Source organism: Heptranchias perlo, chromosome 29 (genome assembly GCF_035084215.1).
Source record: "Heptranchias perlo isolate sHepPer1 chromosome 29, sHepPer1.hap1, whole genome shotgun sequence".
NCBI lineage: Eukaryota > Metazoa > Chordata > Chondrichthyes > Hexanchiformes > Hexanchidae > Heptranchias > Heptranchias perlo.
In genome coordinates, this window is record NC_090353.1 from 3376016 (window position 1) to 3391084 (window position 15069).

General features: G+C 52.9%; 1 protein-coding gene across 3 annotated transcripts in view; it reads left to right on the forward strand.

The window, feature by feature from the left end:
• The first annotated feature begins 432 nt into the window (after nucleotides 1-432).
• si:ch1073-396h14.1 (disintegrin and metalloproteinase domain-containing protein 10) overlaps nucleotides 433-15069 on the forward strand; it is a 660397-nt gene continuing 645760 nt past the window's right edge. For 2 of the 3 annotated variants that reach the window (XM_067967993.1, XM_067967994.1), the window contains exons 1-2: nucleotides 433-560; nucleotides 6112-6256. In XM_067967993.1, the coding sequence (XP_067824094.1) occupies nucleotides 491-560; nucleotides 6112-6256 (215 nt within the window). In that variant the 5' untranslated portion in view covers nucleotides 433-490. The remainder of the gene's footprint in view (nucleotides 561-6111; nucleotides 6257-15069) is intronic. The other variant, XM_067967995.1, reaches the window with a different exon arrangement.

Sequence of the window (15069 nt, forward strand, 5' to 3'; positions counted from 1 at the left end):
TGCTGTTTGTGGGATCTTGCTGTGCACAAATTGGCTGCTGTGTTTCCCACATTACAACAGTGACTACACTTTATTGGCTGTAAGGCGCTTTGGGATGTCCTGAGGACATGAAAGGTGCTAAATTAATGCAAGATCTTTCTCTTTCGATAATGGCCCCACTGCACACACACAGAGTAGATGGACTTGTCAGGGGCTTGCACTGTGCCCATTGCACACATCGTAACACAATGCCCGAGTGTGTGTTTGTGCTTGCGATTGCACACATGGGTCTGTGGAAAGAAAGTCGGCTTAAGATGATATTTTCTTCCTTTGCTATCAGAGGTTGTTCAGACTTTGCACCAGTCCTGACACAGCCGGACTGAACTCACTATATTTCACAACAGAGACATTCAAATCAGATATTATTGTACAATCAGATTCCATCGACCTCATTCTTCGGCCCAGTGCCTGAGAGAGGAGCTGGAACAGCTTCACAGTTTAATTAAAGAAGATGAGGGTATCCATCTCCTTCCTCCCTCTGATTGTCCACGCTATTGATTATTGCATCGATGGACCTCCAGGTAAGGATAGTTTCATGGTGTTTTGCTATAATCCAAAGGATTCAGAAACACTCGTTTGAAAATCCTCACCTGAGCAGCTTCAAACTATACAGAGAGAGAGGGAGCAAGACAGGGAGCTGTCTGGACCTGCTCTCGATGACAAGAATTTAAGGAATTTCAGCAGGATTAGAACAGAAAAACTTAGATCTAAATTGCTATGATTTGATAAATTATTTTTTTAGAAGAATTATTTTTGGTGAATTTGGTGTGTTTCTGGATGTGGGGTGTGGGAGACTTTCTCAGGGTCTCAGCACTGAGCACTCCCAACATAGGTTTGATTCAGAGTGAATATAAGAACATAAGAAATAGGAGCAGGAGTAGGCCATACGGCCCCTCGAGCTCCGCCATTCAATCAGATCATGGCTGATCTTCGACCTCAACTCCACTTTCCTGCCCGATCCCCATATCCCTTGATTCCCCTAGAGTCCAAAAATCAATCGATCTCAGCCTTGAATATACTCAACGACTGAGCATCCACAGCCCTCTGGGTGAAGAAATTCCTCCTCATCTCAGCCCCAAATGGCCGACACCTTATCCTGCGACTATGTCCCCTAGTTCTAGACTCTCCAGCCAGGGGAAACAATCTCTCAGCATCTACCCTGTCAAACCCCCTCAGAATCTTATGTTTCAATGAGATCACCTCTCATTCTTCTAAACTCCAGAGTATAGGCCCATTCTACTCAATCTCTCCTCATAGGACAACCCTCTCATCCCAGGAATCAATCTAGTGAACCTTCATTGCATCGCCTCTAAGGCAAATATATCCCTCCTTAGGTAAGGAGACCAAAACTGTACACAGTACTCCAGGTGAGGTCTCACCAAAGCCCTGTACAATTGTAGTAAGACTTCCTTACTCTTGTACTCCAACCCCCGTACAATAAAGGACAACATTCCATTTGCTTTCCTAATTGCTCGCTGTACCTGCATATTAACCTTTTGTATTTCTTGTACGAAGACACCCAAGTCTCTCTGAACACCAAGATTTAATAGTTTCTCACCAGATAAAAAATATTCTGTTTTTCTATTCTTCCTACCAAAGTGAATAACCTCACAATTCCCCACATTATACTCCATCTGCCACCTTCTTGCCCACTCACTTAACCTGTCTATATCCCTTTCCAGACTCTGTCCTGCTCACAGCTTACTTTCCCACCTAGCTTTGTACCGTCAGCAAACTTGGATACATTACACTCGGTCCCTCCATCTAAGTCATTAATATATATTGTAAATAGCTGAGGCCCAAGCACTGATCCTTGCGGCACCCCACTAGTTACAGCCTGACAACCTGAGAATGACCCGTTTATCCTTACTCTCTGTTTTCTGTCCGTTAACCAATCCTCAATCCATTCTAATATATTACCCCCAACCCCACGAGCCCTTATCTTGTGTAACAACCTTTTATGTGGCACCTTATCAAATGCCTTTTGAAAATCCAAATATACGACATCCACTGGTTCCCCTTTATCTACGCTGCTAGTTACATCCTCAAAAAACTCTAATAAATTTGTCAAACACAATTTCCCTTTCATAAAACCATGTTGACTCTGCCTAATCATAGTATAATTTTCTAAGTGCCCTGTTACCACTTCCTTAACAATGAATTCCAGCATTTTCCCGATGACTGATGTCAGGCTAACCGGCCTGTAGTTCCCTGTTTTCTCTCTCCCTCCTTTCTTGAATAGTGGGGTTATATTTGCTACCTTCCAATTCGCTGGGACCATTCCAGAATCTAGGGAATTTTGGAAGATCACAACCAATGCATCCACTATCTCTGCAGCCACTACTCTCAGCCACTCAGCCCTGGGGGAGTTGCAGTGTAGGCTTCTTGTGACACTGCCTCCCTGCAGCTCAATGTAGAATATTGTTCAGTAATAAATTTTGGAAGAATAAGGAAGTACACCTCAAATGGTGAGATTTTAAATGGAGAAGAGGAGCGAAGAGACCTTGGTGTGCCGGGGTCATTAAATGCGGCAGTGCAAGGGGATACGGCCTTAATAAAGGCAAATGGAATCCCTAGGCCTAGAAATTCAAAGGCGCCACACACGTTCTTCAGGCGCAAAACGGGTGCCTGAGCATCCAATATGGTGGGTGGTGCGCGCCCATTCCGCACCAGATGTCTGCCACCCGTCATATTGGTAAAGGCAGAAAAAGAGGCGTCCAGGGCCCACGCCTGAAACAGGCGTTAGGCTCTTTACATCTTCAAACAAGGGGCCGAGCGCCTGTTTGAGGCCCCCTTTGGAAACTTGGGCTGCCCTGAACGCAGTTGGCGTCGGGACGACTGCACTCAGGAAAATGTGGTCTACATGAGGCCTGACCAGCATTCCTTAAAGGGACCGCTGCAGGCCACCAGCAAACAAGAATGGTTTTTTAAAGATATTTACCTGAACGTGGAGCTGGCAGTGCCATGTCACTCTTGTGCCCTTTCACATTATGGGCCATCAGCGCAAAACTGGCCCTAATTGAAAGTAAACCGTGGGCCGAGATTCAGTGGGCAGGAAACTTGTGTCTGAGTCTGAAGGTCATGGGTTCAACTCCCACTCCAGGACTTCAGCACAAAATCCAGGCCGACACTCCCGGAGGGTCAGTACTGAGGGAGTGCTGCACTGTCGGAGGGTCAGTACTGAGGGAGTGCTGCACTGTCGGAGGGTCAGTACTGAGGGAGCGCTGCACTGTCGGAGGGTCAGTACTGAGGGAGTGCTGCACTGTCGGAGGGTCAGTACTGAGGGAGCGCTGCACTGTCGGAGGGTCAGTACTGAGGGAGCGCTGCACTGTCGGGGGGGTCAGTACTGAGGGAGCGCTGCACTGTCGGAGGGTCAGTACTGAGGGAGCGCTGCACTGTCGGAGGGTCAGTACTGAGGGAGCGCTGCACTGTCGGAGGGTCAGTACTGAGGGAGCGCTGCACTGTCGGGGGGGTCAGTACTGAGGGAGCGCTGCACTGTCGGAGGGTCAGTACTGAGGGAGAGCTGCACTGTCGGAGGGTCAGTACTGAGGGAGTGCTGCACTGTCGGATGGTCAGTACTGAGGGAGCGCTGCACTGTCGGAGGGTCAGTACTGAGGGAGTGCTGCACTGTCGGAGAGTCAGTACTGAGGGAGCGCTGCACTGTCGGGGGGGTCAGTACTGAGGGAGCGCTGCACTGTCGGGGGGGTCAGTACTGAGGGAGCGCTGCACTGTCGGAGGGTCAGTACTGAGGGAGAGCTGCACTGTCGGAGGGTCAGTACTGAGGGAGTGCTGCACTGTCGGAGGGTCAGTACTGAGGGAGTGACGCACTGTCGGAGGGTCAGTACTGAGGGATTGCTGCACTGTCGGAGGGTCAGTCCTGAGGGAGCGCTGCACTGTCGGAGGGTCAGTACTGAGGGAGTGCTGCACTGTCGGAGGGTCAGTACTGAGGGAGCGCTGCACTGTCGGAGGGTCAGTACTGAGGGAGCGCTGCACTGTCGGAGGGTCAGTACTGAGGGAGCGCTGCACTGTCGGAGGTTCAGTACTGAGGGAGCGCTGCACTGTCGGAGGGTCAGTACTGAGGGAGCGCTGCACTGTCGGAGGGTCAGTACTGAGGGAGCGCTGCACTGTCGGAGGGTCAGTACTGAGGGAGCGCTGCACTGTCGGAGGTTCAGTACTGAGGGAGCGCTGCACTGTCGGAGGGTCAGTACTGAGGGAGCGCTGCACTGTCGGAGGGTCAGTACTGAGGGAGTGCTGCACTGTGGGAGGTGCGATGGGATTTTTTTCCACTCTAAGTAATAATTCCGATTTGTCCCTCACTTAACACAGAAGCTGAGCACTGATCCTGGCACTAAGGTTTAAGACTCCATATTAACCCATGTTACTATTTGATCCTCTGATGCTGCCCCAGTAAATCGTGCCCTGGGACGAGCAGCTAAGCAGGAGCTTCATTCAGGATAATCTGTAGTACGGTGGGAGGGCTAGCTGAGTGAAACTGTATCAGGACTTGGGGTGAATTGTAGAATGCCAGTCCTAAACCCACTCATTAATGTTATAGCTACAGATAGAGCTACAGGTAGAGGTAGAGGTACAGGTACAGATACAGGTATGGATACGGATACGGGTAGGGATACAGATAAAGGTACAGATATGGGGAGAGGTGTAGGTACATGTACAGATAGAGCTACAGGTAGAGGTACAGCTACAGGGTACAGATCTATCTGTATCTGTACATTTAGAAACACGTACAGATACAGGTAGCGATAGATACAGGTACAGGTACAGATTAAGGTACAGATATAGGTACAGGCCCCTGTTTTCTTTTAGATTACATGGGAAATGAGAGACTGACAGGTGATGAGAGCCTAAAAAAGGAGAGAAAAACAAAATTTAAAAACTTAACCATGAGAAAGAAGCTAAAATGTCCAATCAAAACCGACCTGAAGAGAAAATTGTCAGAAACCTGTGGAACTGGAAGCTCCACCCAGTGGTAGAATTGTGCAGCTGCAGGTGTGACGGGGCCTGTGACGTCTCGAGCATGGTTTGAACTGGGGGCCGGGATCTCAGCGGGTGGGTGGGTTCTGGTGTGGAAATCTGGAAGTGAAGTGAGTCTGTCGGAATCAGCGGTCACAACTCGATTGGAGATAATTATTTTTGCTTCTGGATTTCTCACGCGTCAGATTGAGAGGAGGGAGGGAGGGAGGGAGGGAGAGATCGTGGGCCCTGGAGGACGTGGGTGGGGGGGAGGTGGGAGGGCACCTTGGAGAAGATCACGGGCAGAGAGGTGATCAGGTCAGCAGTCAGAGGTCAGCAGTCAGAGGTCGGATGAAGATTCGGAGGTGGAGGGGGGTCTATCATTGTGGGGGGAGTGTGGATATCAGGGGGGGTCTCCCATCGGGAGGTCTCGGCCATTGGTGGGGGAGGTTGGATATCAGGGGGGTCTCCCATCGGGGCGGGGCGGGGTCAGCCGATCGTGGCAGGTGAGCTCGTTGGGCCTGGATGAAGCTCTCCTGCTCCTCCGGGCCCACAAGCAGTGCGTTAAAGGCCCTCACCCCATGGATCTGGCCCTTCCCACCTCCTCTCACCTGACGAGATTCAGTAGTGATGGGAAACCCGTGCAGGGGAGCTTAAATTAGTTTCACACTTAGAATCAACAAAAGATGAAATGCCTCAACTATTTCACTGAGCTAAATTGCCTCTTCACCTATTGGCCCGTCTGCATTAAGTCGGACTTCAGGGTTTCAGATGTGCCGAATCCAAACTCACTCTGGGTCAGACCCGGGGCGCGGTCCCACTCCAAAAAGCTGTTACTTTAACCTCCCACCCACCCCCAACCCACCCGTTCTTTGGGGTTAAAATTACCCCCTAGTAACCGTTCACTTAATAATGGGAAATTCTATTGAAATGCCACCTTGATTCCCGGCAGAAATAGTGACATCCAGAAAAGAAGTGTGCGACCAAATTTAATACATTATAGCTAAAAAAACTCTGCTTCCGTCACCCTCAAGTCCCTGACGTCTGCTTATCCGTCTCTCACTGTACGCACAATATCGATTTCTGTCTCTGTCTGTCCAGGAGGTACTGGAGCAAAACTCAACCCATTTATCAAGCAATATGAGGGTCTATCGTACGACAGGGACACTGTACGTCATCAGCATCATCGTGCAAAGCGGTCTGTCCACGAGGAGTCTGTCCACCTGGACTTCTCAGCTCACCAAAGGTACTTTCCATTTTCATTGCCAAGGATCTTTCTAGAAGTATGACCCAGACTGAACTGAATAACTGTTTTCAAAGTGATAGCACATACTGTAATTGCTGGCTTTAATTCATGACTCCTCCCACTTTAATAGTCACCTACCAGAGTGAGCAACCGTCTCCTCAGGGCAACCAGGGATGGGCAATAAATGCCAGCCTCGCCAGCGATGCCCACACCCTGAGAATGCACAACTCACACCCTGAGCCAAACCCACTAAGTTCCAAACATTTGCAGGAATTAACTCTGAAGTCTAAGCCCTCAAAGACAATTTATTTTCCAAAACAATTTCCCTAAAAGTTTCGAATAATTTCCTACATTCTACCTGCAGCTGTTTCCCACATGTGTCTACACTTTGTCCCACCCACTCACTCCACCTCCTCATCTCTTACTTCCACAAGGTTCTCCCTGAGTGATGTTAGGTTGATAGGTGGACGGGTGGATAGATCCTTCCGGAACCTTCGAGGACTGAGGGGACCCTCGTCTCAGTGAAGCTGCTGTCTCTGAGGGACCCGATTCTTGTTGCCATCCTTTCTGCCGAGTCAAGGGCAGCTGGGCCCAGATCTGAACCTCCATTAGGTGATGGCAGTGGAGGGGTAGGAGCATTGTCACTTCCATAAGAGACAGCAACTTCTGCCCCCAGCTCCTTGCCCCCAACCCCCAGCTCCCCAACCCTCAGCCCCCAGTCCCCAGTCCCCAGCCCCCAACCCCCAGCCCCCAGCTCCATGCCCCCAGCCCCCAGTCCCCAGCCCCCAGCTCCTTGCCCCCAACCCCCAGCCCCCAACCCCCAGCCCCCAGTCCCCAGCCCCCAACCCCCAGCCCCCATCCCCCAGTCCCCAGCCTCCAGCCCCCAGCTCCTTGCCCCCAGCCCCCAGCTCCTTGCCCCCAGCCCCCAGCTCCTTGCCCCCAGCCCCCAGCCCCCAGATGGCGTGAGTTCTGCTTAGATCTGCTGAGAGTGAACTGGCAGAAGTTTCTGGTGCAGCCCATGAACTCCCCCAATGTGATCCCCATGATGTGTTGGTGGGGGAGGGGGAGGGCTGACGGAGGTTAACCCACCTCCCCCTGCCAGAATTTAGTGTTTCAGTGTAAATGGGCCTGAATCCTGACACAAGCAGACTCCACCCCTCTTTCCATTGCCCTGGTCGACCTGCCGCACCTCCACTAGGGCCTGATGGGGTTTTGGGGCCACAGTCTCTATATTAATGATACTTTGATATAAATCACTGACCGCCTATCGATTGGTCATGTGATGAAAATGATGATCCATCAAAGGCAGGAATATTTGATATTTGATATTCCTGGGACTTGCCGGGGCGGTGCCTGATTTTCACCCCTCTGGGCCCGGAATATGTGACAGATTCCAGTTCCACTGCGATTACTCCCCATTTAGACCGTCCTTTAAATTCTGCTTGAGGGGGTTGTTCTTTAACTTGGGAAATTCCTCCCTCTACGGCCTCAAAAGGCTTCAACGGAATTTACGCCAATAGTTTAGACCTGCCGGGAATCCATTTGAGGCCTAGTGAGGGCCCCAGGCTATTGGAGGAGATCTTACTTTCTCTCGTCATAGAGAGGCACCAGTGGGAGCTGAAGATTTCTCCTCTGGATCTCAGAGTGGGAAGGGGACATCCCATGGAGCAGCGAGTGATCCCATCCCATCTCACATGGGGTTAGGCCGTAAGTGGGCGTGGGGGCCAATGGCCTACCCCAATTATTTAAAGGACCCTGTCCCCAGGATCTCCGGCCTGGACAAGCAGGGGGTTCTGCTCTGCCGCACTGACACTGGAGCGCACCCCCAGGAATTTTGGGGCCTTACTCCTTGTTTCCCTGACCTGCCCTCTCCTCTCCTGAAAGTGTTGACTCTGGAAGGCAGAACTATTCAGAGGCTGAGCTTTTAGATATGATGAGTTTAGCGTAGAGTCACTGTGAGGGGGAACTGCCTCTTTCAAGGAGACAAGAAGGGTCTTTGCAGCTGTTTTGCGATGGGTTTCAAACCAAGAGCTGTGGTTGAATAGTGCAATGACTTTGTTTACTGAAGGACATTAGGGAACAGGCCAGAGTGTGAGAACATGTCCATTACTCAAGATGTGAGTGAACCTTTCCAAAGGGGGTCACGAATAAAATGCTCAGAGAGAAAAATGGGAGAAGTTTCTTAGGGAGAGGTGGCCTGGGGTTATCTACTGGGACATTTTGTACCAAGCTGTCCAGTTCCCAAATGAAAAATCACTCTGCGGGGACAGGAATCAGAATATCATTTATTTAGCCTGTGATGTATTTCCTCCTCCTATTTCAGAAAGTACTTTCAGAAACATTGTCCAAAATTCTGTTTCTCTTAAAATAAGTTTAATCTCTTGTACAAGACGCTCATCGACCTGTCATGGCAGCTTCAGCTCAACACTCACTTTGAACCCTGTGTTTCTTCATGTAGCAGAGTGACCCTGGGATCTGCCCTATCACAGGGGTTAGACTGACCCTGGGATCTGTCCTATCACAGGGGTTAGACTGACCCTGGGATCTGTCCTATCACAGGGGTTAGACTGACCCTGGGATCTGTCCTATCACAGGGGTTAGACTGACCCTGGGATCTGTCCTATCACTGACCCTGGGATCTGTCCTATCACAGGGGTTAGACTGACCCTGGGATCTGTCCTATCACTGACCCTGGGATCTGTCCTATCACTGACCCTGGGATCTGTCCTATCACAGGGGTTAGACTGACCCTGGGATCTGTCCTATCACAGGGGTTAGACTGACCCTGGGATCTGTCCTATCACAGGGGTTAGACTGACCCTGGGATCTGTCCTATCACAGGGGTTAGACTGACCCTGGGATCTGTCCTATCACAGGGGTTAGACTGACCCTGGGATCTGTCCTATCACTGACCCTGGGATCTGTCCTATCACAGGGGTTAGACTGACCCTGGGATCTGTCCTATCACAGGGGTTAGACTGACCCTGGGATCTGTCCTATCACAGGGGTTAGACTGACCCTGGGATCTGTCCTATCACAGGGGTTAGACTGACCCTGGGATCTGTCCTATCACTGACCCTGGGATCTGTCCTATCACAGGGGTTAGACTGACCCTGGGATCTGTCCTATCACTGACCCTGGGATCTGCCCTATCACAGGGGTTAGACTGACCCTGGGATCTGTCCTATCACAGGGGTTAGACTGACCCTGGGATCTGCCCTATCACTGACCCTGGGATCTGCCCTATCACAGGGGTTAGACTGACCCTGGGATCTGTCCTATCACAGGGGTTAGACTGACCCTGGGATCTGCCCTATCACAGGGGTTAGACTGACCCTGGGATCTGTCCTATCACAGGGGTTAGACTGACCCTGGGATCTGTCCTATCACTGACCCTGGGATCTGCCCTATCACAGGGGTTAGACTGACCCTGGGATCTGTCCTATCACTGACCCTGGGATCTGCCCTATCACAGGGGTTAGACTGACCCTGGGATCTGCCCTATCACAGGGGGCTGGAGGTCCAATGCATGAGATGGTTCTGTCTCGTTCACCCCTTATTATTAACTTTAAATAACATCAAATTAAAGTATTATCTGAAAATAAGGTCAGAATGTATGATTTTAAAATGGGGTCTGAATTACCTCTGCACTCCCCAGTTCAATATCTCCAGTCTCTAACCCTGCCTCACCTGCAGATTCCCCGGGTCGATTCTCACTCCCCTTCCCTGGTGTTAACGGGAAGGTAACGGTCTCAGAGGGGGGTCCGTAGCCTCACCGTCTCGCTAACACCGGCAATGCGTCCGGCACCATTTTGAAAGAGGCCCCCCACCAGGTGTCCAAAGTGCCCGCCTGATTCAGGCGATAGGCCCCTTTTAATATAGAAATCGGGGTCCAAGGACGTAAATCAGAGCCCGATTGCCGTTAGAGGGTGGATCCTGGACAGCGCTCACTCCAACCAGTTCCACGGGCGATGGGGAGAAGAGGCCCCAAAAGATAAGTGTCGAATTATTATCAGGGGCCCACAAGAATAATCTGGGCCACTGCTGCATGGGGGTCTCACCCTCTGCGGTTGCGACCCCCTCCCCGTCACTTAGAATGCTGGCGGCCGTCCCAGCCCGGTCTCGAGGCCTCAATCTGGAAAGCTGCACTGGGACACCGGGAAAACCAGGACACCTGGACACTGGGACACCAGGACACCAGGACACCTGGACACTTGGACACCGGGACACTGGGACACCTGGACACCTGGACACTGGGACACCAGGACACCTGGACACTGGGACACCAGGACACCAGGACACCAGGACACTGGGACACCTGGACACCAGGACACCTGGATACTGGGACACCAGGACACCTGGACACTGGGATACCTGGACACCAGGACACCTGGACACTGGGACACCTGGACACTGGGACACCAGGACACCAGGACACCTGGACACCGGGACACCGGGACACCTGGACACTTGGACACTGGGACACTGGGACACCTGGACACCTGGACACTGGGACACTGGGACACCAGGACACCTGGACACCAGGACACCTGGACACCAGGACACTGGGACACCTGGACACTGGGACACCAGGACACCGGGACACCAGGACACCTGGACACCAGGACACCTGGACACCGGGACACTGGGACACCTGGACACTGGGACACCAGGACACCTGGACACTGGGACACCAGGACACCTGGACAATGGGACACCTGGACACTGGGACACCAGGACACCAGGACACCTGGACACCGGGACACCAGGACACCAGGACACCAGGACACCTGGACACTTGGACACCAGGACACCAGGACACCTGGACACTTGGACACCAGGACACCAGGACACCAGGACACCTGGACACCGGGACACCAGGACACCTGCACACTTGGACACCAGGACACCAGGACACCAGGACACCAGGACACCGGGACACCAGGACACCTGGACACCAGGACACCAGGACACCGGGACACCAGGACACCTGGACACCAGGACACCTGGACACCTGGACACTGGGACACCAGGACACCGGGACACCTGGACACCTGGACACTGGGACACCAGGACACCGGGACACCTGGACACCTGGACACCGGGACACCGGGACACCGGGACACCGGGACACCAGGACACCGGGACACCAGGACACCTGCACACTTGGACACCAGGACACCGGGACACCAGGACACCTGGACACCAGGACACATGGACACCTGGACACTGGGACACTAGGACACCGGGACACCTGGACACCTGGACACTGGGACACCAGGACACCGGGACACCTGGACACCTGGACACCGGGACACCGGGACACCGGGACACCGGGACACCGGGACACCGGGACACCAGGACACCTGGACACCGGGACACCGGGACACCGGGTCACCGGGACACCAGGACAGCTGGACACCGGGACACCGGGACACCGGGACACCTGGACACCGGGACACCGGGACACCGGGACACCGGGACACCGGGACAGCTGGACACCGGGACACCGGGACACCGGGACACCAGGACACCTGGACACCGGGACACCGGGACACCAGGACACCAGGACACCTGGACACCAGGACACCAGGACACCTGGACACTTGGACACCTGGACACTGGGACACCAGGACACCAGGACACCTGGACACCAGGACACCAGGACACCTGGACACTTGGACACTTGGACACCGGGACACCTGGACACTGGGACACCAGGACACCAGGACACCTGGATACTGGGACACCAGGACACCTGGACACTGGGACACCTGGACACCAGGACACCTGGACACTGGGACACCAGGACACCTGGACACTGGGACACCAGGACACCTGGACACTGGGACACCGGGACACCTGGACACCAGGACACCTGGACACCAGGACACCTGGACACCAGGACACTGGGACACCTGGACACTGGGACACCAGGACACCGGGACACCAGGACACCTGGACACCAGGACACCTGGACACCAGGACACTGGGACACCTGGACACTGGGACACCAGGACACCTGGACACTGGGACACCAGGACACCTGGACACTGGGACACCTGGACACTGGGACACCAGGACACCAGGACACCTGGACACCAGGACACCAGGACACCTGGACACCAGGACACCAGGACACCTGGACACTTGGACACCAGGACACCAGGACACCTGGACACCTGGACACCAGGACACCTGCACACTTGGACACCAGGACACCGGGACACCAGGACACCTGGACACCAGGACACCTGGACACCTGGACACCTGGACACTGGGACACCAGGACACCGGGACACCTGGACACCTGGACACTGGGACACCAGGACACCTGGACACCTGGACACCTGGACACCGGGACACCGGGACACCAGGACACCAGGACACCGGGACACCGGGACACCAGGACACCGGGACACCGGGACACCGGGACACCAGGACAGCTGGACACCGGGACACCGGGACACCAGGACACCAGGACACCAGGACAGCTGGACACCGGGACACCGGGACACCGGGACACCAGGACACCGGGACACCGGGACACCAGGACACCGGGACACCGGGACACCGGGACACCTGGACACCGGGACACCGGGACACCGGGACACCGGGACACCAGGACACCTGGACACTGGGACACCTGGACACCAGGACACCAGGACACTGGGACACCTGGACACCGGGACACCTGGGCACAGGGATACCGGGACACCAGGACACCGGGACACCAGGACAGCTGGACACCAGGACACCGGGACACCTGGACACCGGGACACCAGGACACCTGGACACCTGGATACTGGGACACCTGGACACCGGGACACCTGGGCACAGGGATACCGGGACACCAGGACACCGGGACACCAGGACAGCTGGACACCAGGACACCAGGACACCTGGACACTGGGACACCAGGACACCGGGATACCGGGACACCAGGACACCAGGACATTCGGTCACCGGAACACTGGGACACTCGGACACCTGTTTGGTTCTCCGCAGTTTGCCTGCCAGATTTAAATGAGGCCGGGACTTCAAAATCATGGGGGTCATTTCACCTCTGGTTGACTCCGAAAGTCAAGATCGACCCCTCCCCTCCCCGTGTGTCACACAATGAGAGATCATTGAGTTCATTTAATAAAAATGTTGCTTGAAATACAAGTTTGAAACATTCCCTCTGTGAGTGACGGGCCTCCTTCTCTGCTCGTGTCCACCTATCACCGGGTAGAATTCCGTCTTAGACAGCAGAGCAAAACGGGCAATGGCGAATCAGCCGCCCCTTTTACACCCTGCCCCACTTTCTTTTACGTTGAAGTCTGCTGATTCGCTATCGCCAAGACGGATCTATAGCCCAACTTTTCCATCCTCCGTCTCCCTTCTTTGTTTCTAACCCTTGAGAAGATTATTGTAAATACAGGACAGCAAGATGGAAATAAGTGCCAAACATCTCACACAGTGACAACAACCCACATTGACCTTAGTGTGAACGACTGAATGTTTCCGCTGCCAAAACCTCACCAGATCCTCCCACTGGGACCAGGATTTTATTTCTTGGAAATGCTCATTTGTTTCTTGTGTACTGACACTCATCAACTCTGGAATGAGGACAAAGTCTAAAGCTGTTTCTTACTGAACTCTAAGACTGAGCAAGAGACATGTTCTGAGCATTAGGTATGGTCGTGTCGGGGTTATGTTACTGGTTAATCCAGAGGCCTGGGTTATGTTACTGGTTAATCCAGAGGCCTGGGTTATGTTACTGGTTAATCCAGAGGCCTGGGTTATATTACTGGTTAATCCAGAGGCCTGGGTTATGTTACTGGTTAATCCAGAGGCCTGGGTTATATTACTGGTTAATCCAGAGGCCTGGGTTATGTTACTGGTTAATCCAGAGGCCTGGGTTATATTACTGGTTAATCCAGAGGCCTGGGTTATGTTACTGGTTAATCCAGAGGCCTGGGTTATGTTACTGGTTAATCCAGAGGCCTGGGTTATGTTACTGGTTAATCCAGAGGCCTGGGTTATATTACTGGTTAATCCAGAGGCCTGGGTTATGTTACTGGTTAATCCAGAGGCCTGGGTTATATTACTGGTTAATCCAGAGGCCTGGGTTATGTTACTGGTTAATCCAGAGGCCTGGGTTATGTTACTGGTTAATCCAGAGAACGTGAGTTCAAATCCCACCATGGCAGTTTGAAAATTTGAATTCTGTTTAAAAAATCTGTAAATAAAAAGCTGGTGTCAGTAAAAGTGACCATGAAACCGTTGGATTATTGTAAAAACCCACTGGTTCACTAATGCCGTTTGGGGAAGGAAACCTGCCGTCCTTACCCGGGCCGGGCCGGGCCGAGATGTGACTCCAATCCCACACCAAAATGGTTGACCCTGAAGTGGCCGAGCAAATCACTCAGTTCTATCAAGTTGCTAACAGTGATTCAAGAATATGGCCCACCTCTACCTTCTCAGGGCAGCTCGGGATGGGCAATAAATGCCGGCCTTGCCAGCGACGCCCACATCCCCGAGAATGAATCTTTTAAAAATCCCCCGCAACAACACTGGAGATTAATTTTATGGCTGTATTTGGTTAAAGGGAGAATTCATCTATCCAATTGGATGAGCTAAAACATACATTTATTAAATATGATTCATGTTTAGAATCACACTTAGAAAGTGTGAAAAGAACTCTCAGGGGTGAGCAGGACCGAGCTCAGCATCTAATGAGTCTGGTGGGAATGGGACAGATCCAGGTCTGGGTCAATGGGGAATGACTCGGTTTGGAGGGAGTTCGAGTGAGCCAGCAGTGAGGTCAG